General features: G+C 45.2%; 1 protein-coding gene across 3 annotated transcripts in view; it reads left to right on the forward strand.

Annotated features, from left to right (window-relative positions):
* Positions 1–25,407, forward strand: part of LOC138283999 (dual oxidase 1-like) — a 785,394-nt gene that overhangs the window by 373,258 nt on the left and 386,729 nt on the right. For all 3 annotated transcript variants that reach the window (XM_069222331.1, XM_069222330.1, XM_069222332.1), the window contains exon 14: positions 24,097–24,215. In XM_069222331.1, coding sequence (XP_069078432.1) covers positions 24,097–24,215 — 119 coding nt within the window. The remainder of the gene's footprint in view (positions 1–24,096; positions 24,216–25,407) is intronic.

A 25,407-nucleotide genomic window follows, 5' to 3' on the forward strand; every position in this document is an offset into this window, starting at 1 on the left:
ATTTTGATTGATAAAAACAGGTGACACTTTTCACAACAATTTGCACACTTCTAATTTTAATAGGTTTATTGTATTTCCTAGTAGTGGATTTAGTTTGCTGGCAAGTTAGGTAATTTCTCTAAGTAATTTCTGGTTTACTTTTTTTTCAAGGGAGTTAAGCATTATATGCAGCATACATGCTATTGTTTCTTTAGTATCAAAATAAGTTGATTTCTCTTATTTTTGTAAGTGGTAATAAGCCTTTCTTATTTTATTTTGGGCTTGCTTTTGTCTGCTAATAGATGTTGTCACTCAACTTCATCTTCCTTTATAACTGGTCTCTCAATTAAAAAGTATAGGATATCCGTTACTCAAACATATTCTAATGGTATTAGCCCAATCAGTTGTTTAGAGTGTGAACTTGTAACATGAAATATTAGTGGTTACTTTGTTAAAAACAAATCTTAGATTATCATCAATGACTTGAAATCATGATGTAAATATTCACAAATGTTCCACCATTCATGTGCAAAATTCACAGACCACGAATAGATATCAACTGTTTTATGTCATCCGTATCCCCTCCCTACACTGTTGTACCAAGCGTGGCATAGGAATAGTATAAACTCAAGTGTTTTAAGAACGTCATTTATTTTGTTCCAGAAGTCACAATTCTGTCACCTTTTTTAAATTCTAATTTCGATTTGTTTTCATTTGTGATGTTGCATTGCCTATGAGGTAAAAAGAATAAAACTAGAAAGCGGATTTGTGATAACAATGACCCATCATCCACAGGTTTAACTACTATGTAACAATCTATTACTGAGACAAAAAAGTTGATTTGAGGTCTATAGTATTCTTATTTGATTCCACCATTTCGAGACCACTTTACGGCTTTTCCAAAATGAACAATATTTCAATATCTGTAATTGACATGTCGAAGATATGTATAATAGAATGTAAATATTTTATTTATTTTGTGCATTTCACATAGTAAGACCACAGGTACAAGGCCCGGGAAAGCTTTTTACAGAGAACATTTTCATTGCAATAGCATTATTGTTGGAAAGTGGTTTATATGTAAAGGCAGGTAGGTACTTACAATTAGTAATAGGGCCACAATCTCAAATAAGGTCCAGTCAAGGTCCCAATAAATGAAACCCTTTTTCAATCCTTGGTAGCTTGGCCCACAAGCAGCTCAGTTTAACTAAGGTGACAGGTGAGTAAAGCATTTCATATCAACAAAACAGTGAATAAGAAAGACACAACATACAATAAAAATCCAAAATCTTGAGTAATTGTACCTCAGAGATGTTACACCAGTATCTGGTTGCCGCTAAGCTGTCTAGCCCTAGGGAACTAGGCAAGACAGTTGGTGAGTGGGTGAGAACCAGGATTTCTAAGAAACACCGGGAGGGGGTGATCAGTCGAAAGAAGGACTGGTGCCCTCCCAGTAGAAAGTCCTGGGTAACCAAGATTGAAAAGCTAAAGAGACCTCTAGAGATCCAAAAACACCCGCAGAAGGGGGGGGCAGAGTCATACCACTTCCAATGGGAAGGTTTATCAGGGGAAGCACTTTGATCCTGCTAAGTCAGGGAAGTTCTTTGACCCTTCAAAGGCAGGGAAGTGTTTTGACTGCTTGCAGCCAGGACACAAAGAGAAGATGCTGTCTGCCCTAAGAAGCCCTACACTGGTGGGAAGTCCAAAGGGAGTGTAGGTGTGGGGATGGAAGTTGTCCTAGACATGGGGCCAGGATACACATAGGTGGGGTTGAATTTTCATCCCTGGCTGCCTTACCTCGAAGCATTGAGAAGTACAGGCAGAACAAGTTGTTTGACTAACTCTTTATATCAATCTGTGATAATATCTCCTCCTGGAAGTTTGCATAGTGGCAAATTTTTTATTGACTTGGGGACTTCTAACTCCTCTATAGCTGTCATTTCTTATTTTTGGTGCTCCATTAAAAGTGTAGGAAGCTTAATTCCTGACAAAAATGTGCATTTGCTACATCATTATTGTTAGAAATGGGGTTTTTGGTTGGCAGTTAGGTTGCCCTCTGTCCAAGCAAGAACCCTCACTCTAGTCAGGGTAAGTCACACACAATCCCAAATCAGCCTGTGCTCACCCTCCGGTAGCTTGGCACGAGCAGTCAGGCTTAACTTAGAAGGCAATGTGTAAAGCATTTGTGCAATAAATCATACAACACCATAGCATAACACCACAAAAATACACCACACAGTGTTTAGAAAAATATAGAATATTTATCTGGATACTTGTAGGTCAAAACGATCAAAGTTGCAATACGAATTTGTAAAGATATCACTGAAAAGTGATATTAAGTGTCTTTAAGTCTTTTAAAAAGCAATAAAGTGTCTTTCAAGCACAGAGTACCTGGTTTCTGGTGGGAAATCTCCTCAGAGGGCCACAGGAGAAGAGATGCGTGGAAAAAGGGGTGTGTGCGTCGATTTCTCCTCAGCACACACAGACTTGCGTCGTTCTTTTCCACGCGGGGAAGTCGGGCGTCGTTTTCCGGCGCGCAGACAGTCTCTTTTTGTGGATCGCGGGGATTACCAGATGTCCCGGGTCTGTGCGTGGATTCTCCTGCTTATTTTCCGGCTGCGCGTCGTTCTGCGGGGCTGCGCGTCGAAGTTTCGATCTCACGGTAGGCGTCGCGTCGATTTCTCCTTGGAAGTCGGGCGGCGTTGTCCTTGCGAGGCCGTGCGTCGAAATTTTGGTCTCACGGCAGGCGCCGCGTCGATTTCTCCTTGGAAGTCGGGCGGCGTTGTCCTTGCGAGGCCGTGCGTCAAAGTTTCGCACTCACGGTAGGCGTCGCGTCGATTTCTCCTTGGAAGTCGGGCGGCTTTGTCCTTGCGAGGTTGTGCGTCGAAGTCTCGATCGTCCCGAGGGCGTCGCGTTGATCAGCGTCGGTGTGCGGCGTTTTTCTCGCCGCGACACAAGCTGTGCGTCGAAATTTTCGGCGCACGGAGCGTCCACGTGAAAGGCAGAAGTCTTTTTGGTCCTGAGACTTCAAGGAACAGGAGGCAAGCTCTATCCAAGCCCTTGGAGAGCACTTTCACAGCCAGACAAGAGTTCAGCAAGGCAGCAGGGCAACAGCAAGACAGCAGTCCTTTGGAGAAAGCAGACAGGTGAGTCCTTTGAGCAGCCAGGCAGTTCTTCTTGGCAGGATGTAGTTTCTGGTTCCGGTTTCTTCTCCAGCAAGTGTCTGATGAGGTAGGGCAGAGGCCCTGTTTTATACTAAGTTGTGCCTTTGAAGTGGGGGTGATTTCAAAGAGTCTCTAAGAAATGCACCAAGTTCCCTTTCAGCTCAATCCTGTCTGCCAGAGTCCCAGTAGGGGGTGTGGCAGTCCTTTGTGTGAGGGCAGGCCCTCCACCCTCCCAGCCCAGGAAGACCCATTCAAAATGCAGATGTATGCAAGTGAGGCTGAGTACCCTGTGTTTGGGGTATGTCTGAGTGAATGCACAAGGAGCTGTCAACTAAACCTAGCCAGACGTGGATTGAAGGGCACAACAAGATTTTAGTGCAAAGAAATGCTCACTTTCTAAAAGTGGCATTTCTAGAATAGTAATATTAAATCCGACTTCACCAGTCAGCAGGATTTTGTATTACCATTCTGGCCATACTAAATATGACCTTCCTGCTCCTTTCAGATCAGCAGCTGCCACTTCAACAGTGTATGAGGGCAGCCCCAATGTTAGCCTATGAAGGGAGCAGGCCTCACAGTAGTGTAAAAACGAATTTAGGAGTTTTACACTACCAGGACATATAACTACACAGGTACATGTCCTGCCTTTTACCTACACAGCACCCTGCTCTAGGGGTTACCTAGGGCACACATTAGGGATGACTTATATGTAGAAACAAAAGGGGAGTTCTAGGCTTGGCAAGTACTTTTAAATGCCAAGTCGAAGTGGCAGTGAAACTGCACACACAGGCCTTGCAATGGCAGGCCTGAGACAAGGTTAAGGGGCTACTGAGGTGGGTGGCACAACCAGTGCTGCAGGCCCACTAGTAGCATTTAATCTACATGCCCCAGGCACATGTAGTGCACTCTACTAGGGACTTACAGGTAAATTAAATAGTCAATCATGGATAAACCAATCAATAGTACAATTTACACAGAGAGCATATGCACTTTAGCACTGGTTAGCAGTGGTAAAGTGCTCCGAGGTCAAAAGCCAACAACATCAGGTCAGAAAAAAATAGGAGGAAGGAGGCAAAAAGTTTGGGGATGTCCCTGTCAAAAAGCCAGGTCCAACATGACCCCCCACCAGCCTAAAGCCAGGGGAGAACAATCACTATCCTGATGTACTTCCCTGTTTGAGGCGACAGAACAAGGACCCAGGCCCACAACAGCAGGGGCATGCTCCAGTTCTTCGCCTTCCTGACTCCCATTGGATCCCTCTGTCCATACTCTCAGGGCCCACTAAGCCCATCCATGGGGAACCTTTCTCCTTTCCTGCGGATCCCATCTGTGTAGCACCTAACCTTACTTTGCTCACAGATGTATCCCAGGAGCAGGATAGTACCACCATGACCAACATAGTGGTGTTGCCCACTCTACCCCTGGGGTGTGACACTTGTCCCCTCCCCAGGGATAACGCTGTCCCCCCGGACAGCAAGCCACAGTGATTACTGACAGCTGCCAGGGATGAGAGCCAGGCCCCAGGCCTCTCAAAGCTCTCCAACCACTGTGGCTGTGGAGAGTGGGGGGCGGTAGCCCCAGGTGCTGGGCACCCTTTAACCACTCTCCCTTCCACCAGGTCAGGGATGACAGCCTGAACCTGGTCCTCCCCTCTGGGGCTTTGTACCCTCCCTCCTGGAGCGGTACCCCCAGGGTCCAACATGGTCAGGGTGCTTACAGAAGTCACCCTGTACCATTCCTCCACCAGTGCAGGGCTGTTAACCTGCCACTGGCCCTCCAACCTGGGGCCTGTACCTTCAGGTTGGACTAGGGCCCGGGGTGAGGCTTCCCTCCCCCTGCCCTCCCTTCTGGGGTCCAGCACCCTCCAACTAGGAGTGGCCTCCTCAGAAGACAACATGGTAGGGGCACTGTTATCAGTAGCCCCTCCCTCCAGGTCCGGGGGGACACCCTGAACCTGGTCTTCCAGCCCAGGGTCTGTACCCTCAGACTGGATCACTGCCTGGCAACCCAGGACTTCCTGGGAGGCACACCTACCCCCCACCAGGTCAGAGTTTAACCTCTGCACCTGCCCATTCAACTCAGAGTCACCACCCTGAAGTTGAACAATTGCCTGGCACGCCAGGACTTCCTGGAGGGCACCCTGACCCTCCACCAGGTCAGAGTTTAACCTCTGCACCTGACCAGTCAACTCAGAGTCACCACCCTGAAGTTGAACAATTGCCTGGCACACCAGGACTTCCTGGAGGGCACACTGACCCTCCACCAGGTCAGAGTTTAACCTCTGCACCTGACCATTCAACTCAGAGTCACCACCCTGAAGTTGAACAATTGCCTGGCGCACCAGGACTTTCTGGGAGGCACACCTACCTCCCACCAGGTCAGAGTTTAACCTCTGAGCCTGGTTCCCCAACCCAGGGTCACCACCCTGAGGTTGGGCAATTGCCTGGCACGCCAGGACTTTCTGGGGGGCACACCTACCCCCCACCAGGTCAGAGTTTAACCTCTGAACCTGGTCATCCAACCCAGAATCAACACCCTGAGGTTGGACAATTGCCTGGCACAGCAGGGCTTCTTGGGAGGCACACCTACCTCCCACCAGGTCAGAGTTTAACCTCTGAACCTGGTCATCCAACCCAGAGTCAGCACTCTGAGGTTGAACAATTGCCTGGCACGCCAGGACTTTCTGGAGGGCACCCTGACCCTCCACCAGGTCAGAGTTTAACCTCTGAACTGGGCCATTCAACTCAGAGTCACCACCCTGAAGTTGAACAATCGCCTGGCATGCCAGGACTTCCTGGAGGGCACACTGACCCTCCACCAGGTCAGAGTTTAACCTCTGAACCTGGTTCTCCAACCTAGGGTCACCATCCTGAGGTTGGACAACTGCCTGGTACACCAGGGCTTTCTGGGGGGCACACCTACCCCCCACCAGGTCAGAGGTTAACCTCTGAACCGGGATATCCAACCCAGAGTCACCACCCTGAGGTTGAACCATTGCCTGGCAGGCCAGGACTTTCAGGGAGGCACACCTACCTCCCACCAGGTCAGAGTTTAACCTCTGAGCCTGGTTCTCCAACCCAGGGTCACCACCCTGAGGTTGAACCATTGCCTGGTATACCAGGACTTTCTGGGGGGCACACCTACCCCCCACCAGGTCAGAGTTTGACCTCTGAACCTGGTTAGCCAACCCAGAGTCACCACCCTGAGGTTGGGCAATTGCCTGGCACCCCAGGACTTTCTGGGAGGCACACCTACCTCCCACCAGGTCAGAGTTTAACCTCTGAACCTGGCCATCCAACCCAGAGTCGACACCCTGAGGTTGGACAACTGCCCGGCACGCCAGGACTTTCTGGGGGGCACACCTACCCCCCACCAGGTCAGAGTTTAACCTCTGAACCTGACCATCCAACCCAGCGTCAACACCCTGAGGTTGGACAATTGCCTGGCACAGCAGGACTTCTTGGGAGGCACACCTACCTCCCACCCGGTCAGAGTTTGACCTCTTCACCTGGTAAGCCAACCCAGAGTCACCACCCTGAGGTTGAACCATTGCCTGGCATTCCAGGACTTTCTGGGGGGCACATCTACCCCCCACCAGGTCAAAGTTTAACCTCTGAACCCGGTTATCCAACCCAGAGTCACCACCCTGAGGTTGAATCTTTGCCTGGCATGCCAGGACTTCCTGGGGGGCACTCTCACCCCCCACAAGGGACACGCCGTCCCCAAGGGCCACACAAGAGTCTGGTTGGCGCAGGTCTCCCGACCTCTGCCCATCCGGCAGAGTCTGGGTTTCCCCCAAACCAGAAACGGTTTCACCTGGGTCATTCCTGGGGGGCTCTGCTCTCAGAGCTGACCCCTGACTTTCAAGATCCTCCACTGGGGTCGGCCACCCCCTCTCAACCCTATGTCTGGACTTCTGCACCCCCTCACTAGGAGTGGTACTGCCAGACACCAGAACTGTTGGGATGCTGTCTACAGTCATCCCCCCAAGTTCTTCTGACACTGCGGGGCTTCCCTCAAAAGGTAGCCCTACGGTACAGGTTAGGCTCTGAGACCTACCTGGGACACTACAATCCTCTCCCACCTCACTTGGTCGGGAACCACCTAGACCACTCCCTTCAGGAGCACCCCCAAATGCCTCTTCAGACTCTCTGGTACTCACCCAAAAGTCTGCCTCCACTGTAAGTTCCCTGGGGTCAGAGAACTCACACTCCACCTGGTGTTGGCGTAGCTCTGGAAAATAAGGACCAGACATATGCTCTCCAGCAATTACATCACTCTGCCCTTCACATGTATTAACCACAGTACCCTTCACCCAACCACCCAGTAACTCAACCTTGGAAAAGCACTCTACTTCACCCTCCTGAGACTGGTGAGACAGTATCTGTCTGTCCCTGACACTCAACCCAAACTCTTCTGGGATGTCTCTACACTCTATATCCAGGACGTCCACCAGGGGGGAACCCTTTTCTCTGTCACTCTCTGCTAGAGTCAGTAAAGTGTCCCTCCCCCCAGTAGGAATATGACTCCCTGTGCCAGTTCCCCAATCCTTCTCAGGGACCCTGTGCATAACGGGAACTACCTCATACCCTTGAACCGCCTGGGGTGTGTCAACTCTCTTCTTCAAGTTGGGTACCACATCTCTGGGCTTGTGCCCTTCTTCAGCAGTACTAGATGCAAGATTTTTGCTGCCACCATCTGAACTGGACTCAGCCCTTCCGGCCTCCAGTTTCAGCTCTTTACAGCTCAGCTCTTGAGCTGCAATCTTTTCTTCTTCCAGGGCTAAGAGACTTGCTGCCTCAGCCCTTTCAATAAACTCATCTAGCTCTTCCATCCACCGCGCTTGAGCCATGAGCCATTCTTTTTTCACTGGGTCTCTTTCCTCATCTGAGTCGTCCTCCTCCTCCTCTGAGGGGTACTTGGTCATTTGGTTTCTTGCTGCCTCTCTCTCTGCCCATCTGTCTTCCTCCCAGACTATGTAGGCATGTAGCATCTCTGCTTTAGTAGATCTCTTTGCTACAGGAAGGCCACATTCTCTGCAAAGCTTCCTTAGGTCAGCCTTAGTGAGGTGGTCAGTAGGCAAAAAGAATAAGTAGGTAAGCGATCCCATTCTGATAGGATCTTACCAGCAAAAACCAAAATCCAAAGTCCAAAATATCAATAGTATATCCAGGAGGACATCAGAGACCAAAAGTCAAAAAAGAGATAAAAAATCAAGTTGACCTTCAACTGTGGGTAGGTAGTGAAATACTTAGCTACTGTATGTCACTGCACAAACACAAGTCCTATCCTCACCGCTGATCACCAATGTTAGAAATGGGGTTTTTGGTTGGCAGTTAGGTTGCCCTCTGTCCAAGCAAGAACCCTCACTCTAGTCAGGGTAAGTCACACACAATCCAAAATCAGCCTGTGCTCACCCTCCGGTAGCTTGGCACGAGCAGTCAGGCTTAACTTAGAAGGCAATGTGTAAAGCATTTGTGCAATAAATCATACAACACCATAGCATAACACCACAAAAATACACCACACAGTGTTTAGAAAAATATAGAATATTTATCTGGATACTTGTAGGTCAAAACGATCAAAGTTGCAATACGAATTTGTAAAGATATCACTGAAAAGTGATATTAAGTGTCTTTAAGTCTTTTAAAAAGCAATAAAGTGTCTTTCAAGCACAGAGTACCTGGTTTCTGGTGGGAAATCTCCTCAGAGGGCCACAGGAGAAGAGATGCGTGGAAAAAGGGGTGTGTGCGTCGATTTCTCCTCAGCACACACAGACTTGCGTCGTTCTTTTCCACGCGGGGAAGTCGGGTGTCGTTTTCCGGCGCGCAGACAGTCTCTTTTTGTGGATCGCGGGAATTACCAGATGTCCCGGGTCTGTGCGTGGATTCTCCTGCTTATTTTCCGGCTGCGCGTCGTTCTGCGGGGCTGCGCGTCGAAGTTTCGATCTCACGGTAGGCGTCGCGTCGATTTCTCCTTGGAAGTCGGGCGGCGTTGTCCTTGCGAGGCCGTGCGTCGAAATTTTGGTCTCACGGCAGGCGCCGCGTCGATTTCTCCTTGGAAGTCGGGCGGCGTTGTCCTTGCGAGGCCGTGCGTCAAAGTTTCGCACTCACGGTAGGCGTCGCGTCGATTTCTCCTTGGAAGTCGGGCGGCTTTGTCCTTGCGAGGTTGTGCGTCGAAGTCTCGATCGTCCCGAGGGCGTCGCGTTGATCAGCGTCGGTGTGCGGCGTTTTTCTCGCCGCGACACAATCTGTGCGTCGAAATTTTCGGCGCACGGAGCGTCCACGTGAAAGGCAGAAGTCTTTTTGGTCCTGAGACTTCAAGGAACAGGAGGCAAGCTCTATCCAAGCCCTTGGAGAGCACTTTCACAGCCAGACAAGAGTTCAGCAAGGCAGCAGGGCAACAGCAAGACAGCAGTCCTTTGGAGAAAGCAGACAGGTGAGTCCTTTGAGCAGCCAGGCAGTTCTTCTTGGCAGGATGTAGTTTCTGGTTCCGGTTTCTTCTCCAGCAAGTGTCTGATGAGGTAGGGCAGAGGCCCTGTTTTATACTAAGTTGTGCCTTTGAAGTGGGGGTGATTTCAAAGAGTCTCTAAGAAATGCACCAAGTTCCCTTTCAGCTCAATCCTGTCTGCCAGAGTCCCAGTAGGGGGTGTGGCAGTCCTTTGTGTGAGGGCAGGCCCTCCACCCTCCCAGCCCAGGAAGACCCATTCAAAATGCAGATGTATGCAAGTGAGGCTGAGTACCCTGTGTTTGGGGTATGTCTGAGTGAATGCACAAGGAGCTGTCAACTAAACCTAGCCAGACGTGGATTGAAGGGCACAACAAGATTTTAGTGCAAAGAAATGCTCACTTTCTAAAAGTGGCATTTCTAGAATAGTAATATTAAATCCGACTTCACCAGTCAGCAGGATTTTGTATTACCATTCTGGCCATACTAAATATGACCTTCCTGCTCCTTTCAGATCAGCAGCTGCCACTTCAACAGTGTATGAGGGCAGCCCCAATGTTAGCCTATGAAGGGAGCAGGCCTCACAGTAGTGTAAAAACGAATTTAGGAGTTTTACACTACCAGGACATATAACTACACAGGTACATGTCCTGCCTTTTACCTACACAGCACCCTGCTCTAGGGGTTACCTAGGGCACACATTAGGGATGACTTATATGTAGAAACAAAAGGGGAGTTCTAGGCTTGGCAAGTACTTTTAAATGCCAAGTCGAAGTGGCAGTGAAACTGCACACACAGGCCTTGCAATGGCAGGCCTGAGACAAGGTTAAGGGGCTACTGAGGTGGGTGGCACAACCAGTGCTGCAGGCCCACTAGTAGCATTTAATCTACATGCCCCAGGCACATGTAGTGCACTCTACTAGGGACTTACAGGTAAATTAAATAGTCAATCATGGATAAACCAATCAATAGTACAATTTACACAGAGAGCATATGCACTTTAGCACTGGTTAGCAGTGGTAAAGTGCTCCGAGGTCAAAAGCCAACAACATCAGGTCAGAAAAAAATAGGAGGAAGGAGGCAAAAAGTTTGGGGATGTCCCTGTCAAAAAGCCAGGTCCAACAATTATGTTCTGTGATTTCTTTAACTAACATTTGCTAGACATTTTTGAAAAAACAGTAACATGACATCATCTTCCTGAATTATCTGTTGACCCACTGGTCATTTACTTTTGTATATTACGTGTTCTGTTGCTTTAGTTTTACTCTGCAAAGCATGCAAACACTTTCCCTAACTTCTCATGTTCTTCTGTCACTTTCTGTCAAACTGTCTGTGGATTTATAATTTTAGAGGCCTTAATGACTGGCTCTACATCTGCCTATATCCAATTGATTCAGTCCAGCTACTGTAAATCTGTCAATTAAGAAAGCTTGGGGTTCCTGCAGCTTGGAACATAATTTTTCTGTTCCAGCAGTTTCAGGTGACCTAAACCTAACTGGTTAAGATATGACTAGTCCCTGTAAATGTGCTTTGAGGTTCTCTCAGACCATGTGTATTGATGCAGAATCCATATTTATTCTGAACAAAATCTAATATTATCTGTTTCTATAGCCTATAGTCTCACACACTGAGAGAACAATTGTATCCAGGTAACACTTTTAAAAACTATTTATTTTTGGAGTATTATATTGATCAACCATGACAAAATCATACTATAGTTGGTAGTATTCCTCTACCCTTGTGAACCATAATAGTTACAACTCTATTTGCTTGGCCTGTAGTACTTATTGTATCCATTTTCCTTTTCTCATTCTTTCTATAGCTTCCTCTTGAACGTGTCTCTTGTAAAAGTACATTTCTAATTTTTCCTTTTCCAAAAAGGACAAGGCCGATCTGCACTTCTACTTATTATTCAATCAATTGATGTTTAATAAGAGAACTTTGAATTGAAGCCTGTTTTACTATCATTACATACACCGCTTTCCATGCCTAGTTATTTTTTCTTTTACTTTTTGATTGGCAATATTTCACATCTTAAAATAAAAACAGTTTTAGGATTGACTTCCCACTAGATGCTAGGATAATCTTTCGGAGATTATTGGAAGAGAAACCTAGCCATCAATCAGATTAATGGAAAAATGTTTAATTTTGCGGGTCCATTGTGGTCAGGCCTCTGATAGCTCAGAAATGAAAGAACCCCCACCATCGAGAGTAGGGGAAATACAAATGAAGAGGATGATGCCTATGGAAGAAATATAGCATAGAAGAACAGGGTTGTGCAGGTATATGTTCAGACTATGGGACATGTGGAAAATATATGTAGAAAATGCTCCTAGTGAGGAGGAATAACAGCAATGAAGGGGTAGTTACCAGAGAGAAAATACTGAACTATAATGTTGACAAATGTTGACAAAGTGTGTACTTTCACATAAATTAAACTATTACTCTTCAAAAGCCTATTATGTTACTTTACTCTACCTTACTGTTGTTGTTGTGCAGCTAGTTTTAAGTTGGATTCACTCAAACAATTTTCCTGCAACAAGTACCATGCTTGTGTGATACTAAAAAACAAAGAAAGAAGGGAATAGAAGCTATATCGTTTTCAATGTTTCATATGGGACACTCTTCAAGAAATTAGCAAAATATTTAATTGATTCATAGTTGCATAAATGCAAAGTTGAAGCTTGATTTGAAAATAAAAGAGAAGGTATGCTTTCTAGGTATGGTTAAACAGCTAGATGTGAACCAGAGATTATTTAAACACTAGAAACAGAACTATAAGGAGCAGTAATAAAAGAAAGTATTAGGCTCCTACCATATGCTGATTTCCTGCATTACAAGCATTTGACTGAACAAAAGTGGTCGACTGCAGTTTAATTGTAGTGTATCCACATTGAAAAGTCCATGAACTGCAATAGAATTGTAGTCAGATACTGTACACTGATTACAATAAAAAGAAACTGCCACTAGTGGTTAGTTAAAACAGTGTCTCGTGTTGCATGAGCTAGCAGCAAAAAGGTCAGCTTGATGCAGCATGATTTGCTGGAGAATCACTGCATAAAACAAGTCTGCCATAAACCTCATGACATGTTGACATGCATTATCTGATGTACACCATAGGTGAAAAAAGTTAACCATGACAAATGGTTTTGTGACAAGGTACGCTGGAAGTGGCAGCTCTCATAAAAGCTTAACTTCAATGGGTGGTTTCATTGGAACCCTCCTGTTTACAGGTAGGGGAACCCAGCTTGTTCTCTCACACCCTGTGGGGATAGCGTATGTGTTTCCATCCACTACGTGACATCCCAAGCCATCCTAACATGGCCTAGTCAGTGATAGTATTTCCGGGCAGTGAACATGGTTGAGTCCATAAGTACAGTGGGCCATCTGCACTATTAAATGGTCGCAAAACACTGGTTGCAATTTATGACCAGTATGTTTGTAACTGTTATAAATGGGGTATTTGGTTGGCAGTAAGGTTACCCCCTGTCCAAGCAAGGACCCTCACTCTAGTCAGGGTAAAAGAGAATCATCCTCAGGTAACCCCTGCTTACCCCCTTGGTAGCTTGGCACGAGCAGTAGGCTTAACGTCAGAGTGCTAGGTGTAAAACATTTGTACCAACACACACAGTAACTTACTGAAAACACTACAAAATGAAACAACACAGGTTTAGAAAAACAGAGCATAATTATATAAACAAAACAAGACCAAAATGACAAAAATCCACAATACACGTCAAGTTATCAATTAAAAAGCAAAAAGAGTCTTCATGTAGTTTTAAACACACACTAACACTGTTAGTGTGAAAATGTACCTTGAGTGCGTCAAAAATAACCCTGCACGGGCGAGTGTGCGTCAAAAAGGGGTAGCTATGCATCAATTTCACTCACGAGCGAGACCTTGCGTCGTCTCTCCTTTCGTCGGGTCGGGCACGTAATTTCTTCTCTCCTCAGGAGAGCGATGCATCGATCAGGTCAGCACTCTCGGGTCCGGGCAGGCCTTGTGTTGTTTTTACACGCCCAGCGCTATTTACATTGGAAATCCAGCCACACGATGATCTGAAAACCATGCAGCGCGGGTTGCGATCCCACCAGCCTCTGTCAGTGATGTTGTGCGTCATTTCTCCAGCCCCAGGTGTCGATCTTCTGGCACTTGCAGGCGAGCGTCGATTTTCAGCTGCAAAACCAGCGGCGCGTCGATTTTTCAGCCACAGATCAGAGTTGCGTCAATCTTTTTCCCGCACGGCGTTCTGTGCGTGGATTGCTTCCTCTTAGGCTGCCAGCTTCTCCTTTCACAGTCCAAGGAACTGGATGGGCACCACTTGGCAGTGTAGGAGTCTCTCCAGAGACTCCAGGGGCTGGCAGAGAGAAGTCTTTGCTGTCCCTGAGACTTCAAACAACAGGGGGCAAGCTCTAAATCAAACCCTTGGGGATCTTGACAAGATGGAAGGCACACAAAGTCCAGTCTTTGCCCTCTTACTCTGGTGGAAGTAGCAACTGCAGGATAGCTCCACAAAGCACAGTCACAGGCAGGGCAGCTCTTCTTCCTCAGCACTTCAGCTCATCTCCAGGCAGAGGTTCCTCTTGTTTCCAGAAGTGTTCTAACGTCTGTGGTTTTGGGTGCTCTTTTTATACCCAATTTCTCCTTTGAAGTAGGCCTACTTCAAAGTAAAGTCTCTTTGGAATGTGAAATCCTGCCTTGCCCAAGCCAGGCCCCAGACACTCACCAGGGGGTTGGAGACTGCATTGTGTGAGGGCAGGCACAGCCCTTTCAGGTGTGAGTGACCACTCCTCCCCTCCCTCCTAGCACAGATGGCTCATCAGGAAATGCAGACTACACCCCAGCTCCCTTTGTGTCACTGTCTAGTGTGAGGTGCAACCGGCCCAACTGTCAAACTGACCCAGACAGGGAATCCACAAACAGGCAGAGACACAGAAATGGTATAAGCAAGAAAATGCCAGCTTTCTAAAAGTGGCATTTTCAAACACACAATCTTAAAATCAACTTTACTAAAAGATGTATTTTTAAATTGTGAGCTCAGAGACCCCAAACTCCACATGTCCATCCGCTCCCAAAGGGAATCTACACTTTAATCAGATTTAAAGGTAGCCCCCATGTTAACCTATGAAAGGGACAGGCCTTGCAACAGTGAAAAACAAATTTAGCAGTATTTCACTGTCAGGACATATAAAACACATTACTATATGTCCTACCTTAACCATACACTGCACCCTACCCTTGGGGCTAACTAGGGCTTGCCTTAGGGGTGCCTTACATGTAGGAAAAGGGAAGGGTTAGGCCTGGCAAGTGGGTACACTTGCCAAGTCGAATTTACAGTTACAACTGCACACACAGACACTGCAGTGGCAAGTCTGAGACATGATTACTGCTGCAGGGCCACTAGTAGCATTTGATTTAGAGGCCCTGGGCACCTCTAGTGCACTGTACTGGGAACTTACTAATAAATCAAATACGCCAATCATGGATAAGCCAATTACATACACATTTTGTAAAGGAGCACTTGTACTTTAGCAATGGTTAGCAGTGGTAAAGTGCCCAGAGTAACGAAAACAGCAAAGTCAGAGTCTAGTACAGATCAACAACCTGGGAAACAGAGGCAAAAAGTTAAGGGAGACCACACCAATGACGAAAAGTCTAACAGTAACCAATAAAGAATTGTAAGTTTTCTAAGAGGTCAGTTCTTAAGAGTTCAAGTAAATTGGTAGTGGGTCAGAATCTGATATACCTCATGCAAATTAATAAGGTAGGTCGCAAATGTCTACTGTACATTTGGAGGCCATCACAGGAATGGTGGCCTGCTGGAGGACAGTAGAAAACCTTGTCTGTAACTTCTTTTAAATAAAGCAAACATTATTTTTAAATGCAGCAGGAAACTGAATTGCATTTAAAAATACCTGCTTATTATATGCTACAGTTTTTTTGGGACCACTGCATACCCATTTTTACTTTCGCAATGTTTTGAATGGGTTATCACCCCCTTTGAGGTATCAGTAAAAAAATAATGTTTTGCTACAGGATTTGGTTCAAAAACATTGATGCATTATCTACTGATTCAGTATTTTAGACAGATGCCTAAAACACACCCCTTCTAGATACCAAGGGCCAGATGTATGAATTTCCGGGTTTGCGACTCGCAAATTGTGAGTCTGAGCGACTCGCAGTTTGCGAGTCGCAAACCCGGATGCAGGATGGTGTCCCTGACACCATCTGCGAGTCGCAAGGGGGTCGCAAGGCCCACCTCATTAATATTAATGAGGTGGGTTGCAATTTGCGACCGCCTTGGAAGTCGCAGCACTCGGAGACAGCAGACCACCATGACTGTGACTGCTTTTCAATAAAGCAGTTTTTTTCTTAAAGAAAAACAAGTTGCAATACAAACGAAAAAATGAAACATTTTTGTTTCTTAAAGAAAAACGAGTTGCAATACAAACGAAAAAATTAAACCTTTTTGTTTAATTTTTTCAGAGCAGGCAGTGGTCCATAGGACCACTGCCTGCTCTGAAAAAAAAAATTCAGGGCCATTCACAAAAGGGAAGGGGTGCCATGGGGACCCGTTCCCTTTTGCGAATGGGTTACCACCAGTGTGACACTGGTGGTAACTGCGAATTGCTTTGCGACCGCGTTCACGGTCACAAAGCAATTCTGCATCGCGATGCGAATCGCCAATGGGAAGGGGAATGCGAGTTGCATTTGGGAATGGGCATCGTGATGTGCTTTTTGCATGTCGCAAACAGCGAAATTCGCTGTTTGTGCCATGCAAAAAGTTTCCTACATCTGGCCCCAAATTCTTAATTATTTAGAGTCCTACTTTAGGAGGGGGAAAAAAAAGTTTCTGACTACTGCAAGTGAATAAGAAAAAGCATTTTTACCTGTTGTAAATGCTGAATTTGGGCACTCGCAAGGAATTCAAGGTTGAGGACATCTGGTCCAGCGTTCTGTCTTAGCGTACTGTGGGGCAGAGTGGAGACGGGCTGCACCTAGACTGTATAATAAACAACTGTTTTTTTTTGTCAATGCACAAAAGAAACACTTTTAAGGAATACCGTTTCAAAAAGAAATGTCTCTTGAAATTCATTACTCCTTTTAATTCAGAAGATTATTCTCATGGTGTCAATATCATTGGAATTATAATCTAAATTTACATACAAACCCCAATACTTTCCAACATGTTTCAGGTATATAAATGCTTCACCAGAAAAACATTCATATGACTTTTATACCGGTGTACAGTCAAAATAAACATTAAGAGTGTATTGCACTGATTTGATATTAATAGGGGTTGGAGTCTTCATCCAGTATATAGAGTTCTCTGTCTGTGCCAATCTGCAATAGAAATGAACTGCAGGCGAACTTCTGTTTCCCTTTGTGTGTCTGCTTCGCGCTCATAGCGGCCATCAGCTCGCTTATGTAAAACTGTTTTACTTGTCATTTTCAAGTTATGTTGAGCAAACGCGAGAACAATTGCACTGCAAATGCTGGTCCTATTTGTTGTGCTTTCAACATCCTTCCTGTTAGTGCTAGAAATGGGTGTGAAACCAATGACAGATTCCAGAAAGCTTTACATTTCTGAAACGTGGACAAAATTCTAAATTCAGCAAGGGGTGATTTGTGTAGATCCATTATGGTTGTCCTATAAAATGTAACAGTTGAAATAAGAGAATATAGAAATTTAGTTGAACAAGTAGCCATTGGTGCCTACATTTTCATCTGTAACTTTGTCTAAATATGGCAGATTTTCAATAGCAACATACCATTAACGCCTGGTTGTGGGGATATATAGAGCTTGTAGGTTCAACAAGAACCTGAGGTACTTAGAGCCAATAAATGAGCAGCACCTTGCAATGGGTTTTTATTGTGTACAGCAATTTATTTGGTAAAATATAAAGAGTGAGAAATAGGTATCAAAGAAACCTTTGTGTTTCCGAAATGGGCACAATATATGGAGTTTAGAAGCAGTGGTTATTTGCACATTTCTGAATTTGTGGGTACCCATACTAGCATGTGAATTAGCGAGGGATTCTCGAAATGACTACTTTCTTACAGACTGTCTTCTATTTGGAAGGCACAAATGCAGAGGAAGACAATTGTAATAACACTTGTTCTGCTATTCTGTGTTCCCCCAAGTCTCCCGATAAAAATGGTATCTCACGTGTGTGGGTAGACCTAGTGCCCACAACAGGAAATGGCTCAAAACGCAACGTGGACACATCACATTTTTCCACTGAAAACTGACCCTTTTTTAGCAATGTACCTAGTTGTGGATTTTGGGCTTCGGTTCAGCTGGCACCTAGGAAAACCCAGCAAATCTGTACATTTTTTAAAACTAGACATATAGGGAAATTTGGGATGGGGTGACGTCTGTAGCTCTCACCCCTTTTTATTACCCAGAATCCCTTGCACACCTCAACATTTGTCTAATAAAACACATTTTCCTCACATTTCTGTGGTGGAAAGTTCTGGAATCTGAGGGGAGCCACAAATGTCCTTCCACCCAACATTTCTCCACGTCTCCCAATAGAAATGGTACCTCACTTGTGTGGGTAGGACTAGTGCTCGCAGCCAAAACGGCCCAAAACGCAACATGGACATTTCCTCTGAAAAAATTACCCTTTTTTGTAATGTGCACAGCTGTGGATATTGGGCTCTAGCTCAGCCAGCACTTAGGGAAACTTAGCAAACCTCTACATTTTTTTTTAAACTAGACACCTAGGGGAATCCAGGATGGAGTTACTAGTACGTCTCAGCACATTTTGTTACCCAGAATCACTTGCAAACCTCAAAAACATTTGTTTAAAAAAAACACATTTTCTTCACATTTCTGTGATGGAAAGTTCTGTAATCTGAGGGGAGACACAAACTTCCTTTTACCCAGTATTCCTCCAGATCTCCCGATAAAAATGGTACCTCACTTGTGTGGGTAGGCCTAGTGCCCACAACAGGAAACGGCCCAAAACGCAACGTGAACACATCACATTTTTCCACTGAAAAATTACCCTTATTTTGCAATGTGCCTAGCTGTGGATTTTGAATTCTAACTCAGCCGGCGCCTGAGAAAACCTGGAAAACCTGTACATTTTTCAAAACTAGACAACTAGGAGAATCCAGGATGGGGTGACGAGTACCTCTCACCACATTTTGTTACCCAGAATCACTTGCAAACCTCAAAAACATTTGTTTAAAAAAAACACATTTTCCTCACATTTCTGTGATGGAACGTTCAGTAATCTGAGGGGAGACACAAACTTTCTTCCACCCAGTATTCCCACATATCTCCCGATAAAAATGGTACCTCACTTGTGTGGATAGGCCTAGTGCCCATCACAGAAAAAGGCCCCAAAGTGCAACGTGGACACATCACATTTTTCCACTGAAAACTGACTCGTTTTTTGGAATGTGCCTAGCTGTGGATTTTGGGCCCTAGGTCAGCTGTCACCCAGAGAAACTTAGCAAACCTGTACATTTAAAAAAAATTAGACATCTGGGGGAATCCAGGATGAGTTGACTTGTAAAGCTCTCACCAGGTTCTGTTACCCAGAATCCATTGTAAACCTCAAAATCTGTCTAAAGAAAACACATTTTACCACATTTTTTGTGATGAAAGTTTCTGGAACCTGAGGGGAGCCACAAATTTCCCACACTCAGCATTCCCCTAAGTTTCCCGATAGAAATCATTCCTCACTTGTGTGGGTGGGCCAAGTGCCTGCGACAGGGAAAGGCTAAAAACGTGTAGAGTTTGGGGGGAAGCAAAGCGGGTCTGGAAGGGAAGTTTTTGAAATATGTTTTAAGGCTGACTCTGTTGTGGACACCCACACAAACAAGGTACTATTGTTATACACTGGGTGGTAGGAAATGTGTGGTTTATTTCTATTTGTGTAAGAATATGGTACAGATATTCAAGGAAAATGTGTGATTTTAGTCACATTTTGAGGTTTTCAGGGCATTGTGGGTACGAAAACCTGTTGGGGCCCACGAGAAGCATACCACCCTGTACCCGCAAGGGTGTCTAGATTTTTCCTAGACAAGAAGCAAGCACGCTACCAAGTCTCTTACTTCCGTGATTTCCGAAACACTCAAAATGTGAAAGAAAACACCCTTAGGATCTTTTAAAAAGACCCCTTACCCACCAACCTAGTTAGTGGCATACTTCATCACTGGGGTCCCACCCAAGACACTTGCATGTCAGGGGTGTGCCTTGATGCCTAATTACAGTGGAGCAGGCTTATTTGTAAGTTGAATTCTCAACCAAGAGGAGAAGTGCAATAAAATGGTCTTGTGGTTACCCACCAATATGGTGTGTTTTTACTTGTGGTAACCTTGGACAAAGAATCCAAACAATGCTTTTCATAAATTGAGAGTTTGGGACATCACAGAATTAAGAGACTTAGGGCCATATGTACGAAAGCTTTTTCCCATAGACTCAGAATGGGTAAAATCCTTTCGTACATCTGGACCTTAGTAGCATGCTCACTTCTTGTGGTTGTTGATTGTAATTTGGGAAGGTGAGCTCTCTCTCTCTTCCTACTCTTTTTATTGGTACACATACATAGTGTGCGCGGTGGTTCAATTTATAAAACAATTTTAACAATATTTCACAAAAATGAAATGCACTGTTAATAATTGATGGATCAAAAAACTGAACCAATGACACAGCTCGTGAGCTGCAAAGCTGTGACAAGGCACCAACTGCATTACAGGCCATTCACGCTCCTTTCATACATGACACACACAAGACTAGCCATGAGCCTAGCACATTGCAACACTCACATCAACAGACAACTCCATTCAAGGACCCATCACTTTCATATCCCCACATGCCTAACACAGCAATCGCACCAGCTGATGGAGTGTGTGGACTGACCTTTGCCTAGCAGTGTGTTTAGTGAACAGCAGCAAATCCCTTCTCACACACCTGCCACCCAAGTGCCAGCTCACACACACTGCCAGCCAAGCACCAGTCCACGCAAACCACCAGCCAAGCACCAACTCATGCACACTGTCCGCCAAGCACCAGTTCATTCACACCGCCAGCCAAGCATCAGTCCATGCACACCACCATCACATTTTTTTAACAAAAAAGTAAACATAAACCAGTTGTAAGTAAATACAAAAGTTCAAACGCAACAGCTCTAACTAAACACATTCCATTAATGCCAACCATGAAACTGAACAGAAAACAATACATACCAGGCAGGTCACTTTTATGCTCATGGTTGTTCCCAAATACTTATTTCCGTGTGGTACAGTCTAAAACATGTAGGCACACACAGCCCATGTTTAAAAGGACAGTCGGGGCAGTGTATACGAATCTCCTTCGGCACACCTTTTTGCATAATGACTCTACATCTCCACCTGGGAAAGTCCTTTTGGCCGTGGAAGGAATGTGATCATCAAAGTGACAATCTTTCAATTTAGCCACACCCTCCACCACGCAAATTCTAGGAAAACTTGCCTGTTCCACTAAAACAAGGCTGCCTATCACAGACTCATGAAACTGAACATAGGTCATTTTTGACTCTGGATAACAACCTTTGAACACAACAAAAGCTTTAAAAGGTTGCTAAGTGGCATAAATGGATAGCCAACTGGATATCCAACTTCTTATACTAATTGTGAGCCTTACGAATAGCAGTGTAAGGTTCTAAACTCTGATCTACTCCATCAACACCATCCATGTGCTTATTATAGTCTACAATGCACACAGGTATGCACACCTGAGCAGCCTGATCCCAAACAGTCACAGGTGAAGTACTTTCATCATGGATGTTAGGCAGCATGTGGAAATCTCTCGTCTCTGCAAATTTCACAACTAGAAGTTCATCACTGCACAAGGCAAAGGCACTGTCCACTTTCAAGTTTTTTACAAACAAGCTCTTTTGGGTAACCTTCACGGTTAGAGCGGATTGTGCCGCAAGCAACAGTGTCCCTTTTGACCAATTTCCTAAACAATTGCACACCAGTGTAGAAGTTACCTGTGTATGCATGGTGATCTTTGTTAAAAAGTCCTCTACCAAGTTCCCACACAATTTTCTCACTATATCTGAAGGTGGATAGACAACCAGGGGGGTCAAAACTGGAATCCCTGCCAGTGTACCCCCTGAAATTATAGACATTACCAGACCTACTCTCAGGCAGGCTCCACATCTTAATTCCATAATGTGTCCCCTTGCTAGGAATGTAATGCCTAAAAACCAAACGGCCCTTGAACAGAGCCAAAGACCACAGCTGCTTCTTTCCCTGGAACATAGATCTCTGAAAAACGATCTACAAAGTGATCAAGATTAGGCAAATCTTAAAAAGATGGTCACAATCAGGGCGATCTCATGGCAATGTTAAATCATTATCAACAAAATGCAGCATCCGAAGTGAAAGTAAATACCGATCATGACTCACGTTGCAGGGAATATAGCAGTTGCCATCTAGGGACTAGTAGACAAATATAAAGACAGCAATGGCTTCCTTATCAAGCCCATCAAAAAAGTTAAGGCCAAGAACTTCTGCAACTCATCCAGATTTGTGGGAGTCCATGGGCTAGCTCTAGAGTGGAGCTTAAGTCTGGAACTGTGTCTACCACTACCAGAATCTTGCATTTCCTCCTTTGCTTAATATGCGAAGTCAGTCTCATAATCATGGTCAGAGGAAGATTCAAATAGTCTACTAGCAACCTGCTGAGCAGTAATTCTGCAGCTCGTCAGAATCTTTACTAATGAAAGTAATTTGACAAATAGGTCAACAATAACCAAGACAATGTAAACTAAGTAATAAACAAAGTGTAGCTTTATCACAAAGACATAATTACTCAAAACCAATACCACTCACTTGCCACAGACAGCTAGACTCATTAGCACCTACTCTGCACAGACCCAGCAAGCACCAATGATATCCCACTAGAAACGAAAAACAAAAAGACATTATTCACAAAACAACACAATACACTGTGCATAAATGCAAGGAGAATTTCACACACAGTAAAACAGAAACTAAACATGCTGATATTATTACACCATTTTCAAAAACACACATTAATGCAGGGAAAATGATACTCATTTAGAGTAAATAGTACACAAATTGTTTTCTTACCGAACACATGCAACTACACAAACTGCAGATCAAACAGTGCTGAAACCACAAATAGAAGTGCACTAGAATAAAAAGGAGATATAAAACCTTACAATCACAAATGCAAATAATGACAAGAAACAAAACAGTTATCATAAAACGCTAGCCATCACCACCCAAATGCCAGTCACACACACTACCAGCAAAAGCCAGTCCCAAGGGTTGCTACCCTAAAAACAAATAAGTCCCTGGTGGTTTAGTGGGCTTCCACCATCCCCTCCCCCCAGAGAACAGATCGACCTAAAACAGCTGAAAAAGCAAAGAATTCCCTAAAAACGGGTGATCTGCCCACAAGTGGGGGGTGGAATACGTTTGTAAATTCTCCCACAAGGGTGGGACCCTTTCCCAAGGGGTCACTACCCAAAAAACAAAGAAGTCCCTGGCAGTTTAGTGGACTTCCACCCTCTCCTCCCCCGCAGATCAGCTGAAAAATTACGACTCTGCCCCCGGGGGGGGGGGTCAAGTAACTAAATATATTCTCCCCAAGGAAGCAACCCTTGTCCAAGGGGTCACTCCCTGTAAATTATGGTGACAAAAAATATCCCTAGATTTCAAATGGGTTTCGTCCCTCCTGAGGAACAGATTGGACAAAAAAAGTCCTGGGGGGCTGAAACAAGGACCAATACATTGCACCCTTGAGGAGCGACCTTTGTACAAAGGGTTGCTACCTCCACACAAAAAATCCCTGGCAGCTCAGTGGGTGGATTCCTGCTCCAAGATTGCGGCCCTCACCACAATCACAGAGCAGGAATTCACTCCAAACAGACACGTGGAAAGGAAAAAACCTTTCCTTTTCCCAGTATCTGGCCATTGAAGGACTTACCCTAAGTATGTCCTCTCCTGAAGATGGTCTGGAAGCAACTGACAACCAGCACGTCACAGCTGCATTTGATGACGCCGGCGCTTGGTCAGTAAGACTGAAGGGTGTGAGGTTCAGATTTTCTAAAAATCACACTGGCATATGATGTTAAAATACATTATGGAACAAGCATTGTGCATGAGAGGTGCCTCAGTGGCAGTGGAAAGGGGGAGGACTGTGGTTTGGTAGGAGTGCTAAGTGTTAGAAAACACAATATTTTGTCAAATAACTAACAGTTTTTAGGACTATCAAAACAGAGAGATAGTGTGTGTGTGTGCATTTTCTGTGCATATGTCAAAATCTCTTGCGAAATCCAACAGACACCTCACAATATCCAACTGAAAGCCCCTGCACCCAACCATTTATCAGAGAATACATTTATTAGGGGGTGTAGCACCCAAACAACACCCCCCTCCGATGCTATGCCTTTTAGTTAATCCTTGCAGGTTATTGTTTGACTAGAACTCATTTTAAATTTAATAACACCTGCCTTGAAATTTGCATTATAGGCTCTTCACAAAGGAAGAAATAGAAAGGATCAGGAATGTCACAATGCACAAGGTCCTTGTTGACGTTACCTATGCTGAGTCTGAGGACCTCCAGCAGAATGTCTTCACCTGGACTACAGGTAAGTGTGACCCTCCTGTGGTGACAAGTTTTGGAGGAATACCTTGGATAGGAATCTTATTTTCAGGTGTTTAATTAGGGCATCCCTCAGTATATAGCTGTCATCTTTCCACTCTGACTGGGCCTGCTTTGGAATAGCATATTCATTGATCTGGCTAGCATACTATCTATTTTGACATCTTTTCATCTGAAAATAGGAGAACCATAAGAACAGGTTGTGACCCGTAGCGCCACACCGATGTCCTGAAATCACAGCCTCCTTGTTTTCTGGTGTGCTAGATGTGCAAAGCTAATGCTACCCTTTTGTGAAAATTAGGCCCAGATTTATACTTGCTTTGCGTCAAATTTGCGTCATTTATTTTTTTACGCAAATTCAGCGGAAACCTAACTCCATATTCATACTTTGCCGCTAGACCCGCCTAGTGGCAAAGTTTTGGAGTTAAAGTAATTTTCTGCTTGTGGGAAATTACCTTGCGTCAATAAGATGCAAGGTAGGTGTTCCCGTGCAAAAAATAAGATATGGCCTTAGCGCCATATTTATCCCCTAGTGCGAAATTCAAGCATGGGGGAAAGGGGCCTTAAATAATGGCGCTAAACTTGCTAGTCTGGTTAGAGGCATTCTAATGCCTCTAACCAGGCTAGCGTCATCCTTTGATGCACAACCTCATGTTCCCCCTACGCCTCCCCCACCTAGCGTGCTTTTTCATGACGCTAGCCGGGCCTTACCTCCGGCTACCCTCATTCCATAAATATGATGCCCTGCTGGTGTCTTGGAATGGTGCTAGACGGCGGTATACTTTTTCACCCAAAACCGCGTTAGTTCCATGTACAGAGCGAAATAAGAGTGGTGATAGTGTGCATCCCTATTGCGTTTCACAAGAGATAGGGAAAGAATGAGATAGTAGTCCATTGACCTGGATTCAGGCAGTGGGGCTGCTATAGCTGTACCATAAACAGGTGCGGAATTGGGGGCCAAAACCTACTCTCTGTGAGACTAGGCAGAGGAGCTGCCAGTGGACTCGATCAAAGGCTTTCTCAGTAGAGCCAGCACACAGGAGCAGGTGGATTTGTCAATGAGGTGAAGGAGACATTCAGTGTTATTGCTGTAAACACTTCTCGGGATAAACGCTGTTTGATCCAGGTCTATCAGTCCGGGCATGTATGGCCCCAACCTGGCTGCGAGTTTGCTAGTG

The sequence above is a fragment of the Pleurodeles waltl genome, chromosome 3_1 (genome assembly GCF_031143425.1).
Source record: "Pleurodeles waltl isolate 20211129_DDA chromosome 3_1, aPleWal1.hap1.20221129, whole genome shotgun sequence".
Classification (NCBI taxonomy): Eukaryota; Metazoa; Chordata; class Amphibia; order Caudata; family Salamandridae; genus Pleurodeles; species Pleurodeles waltl.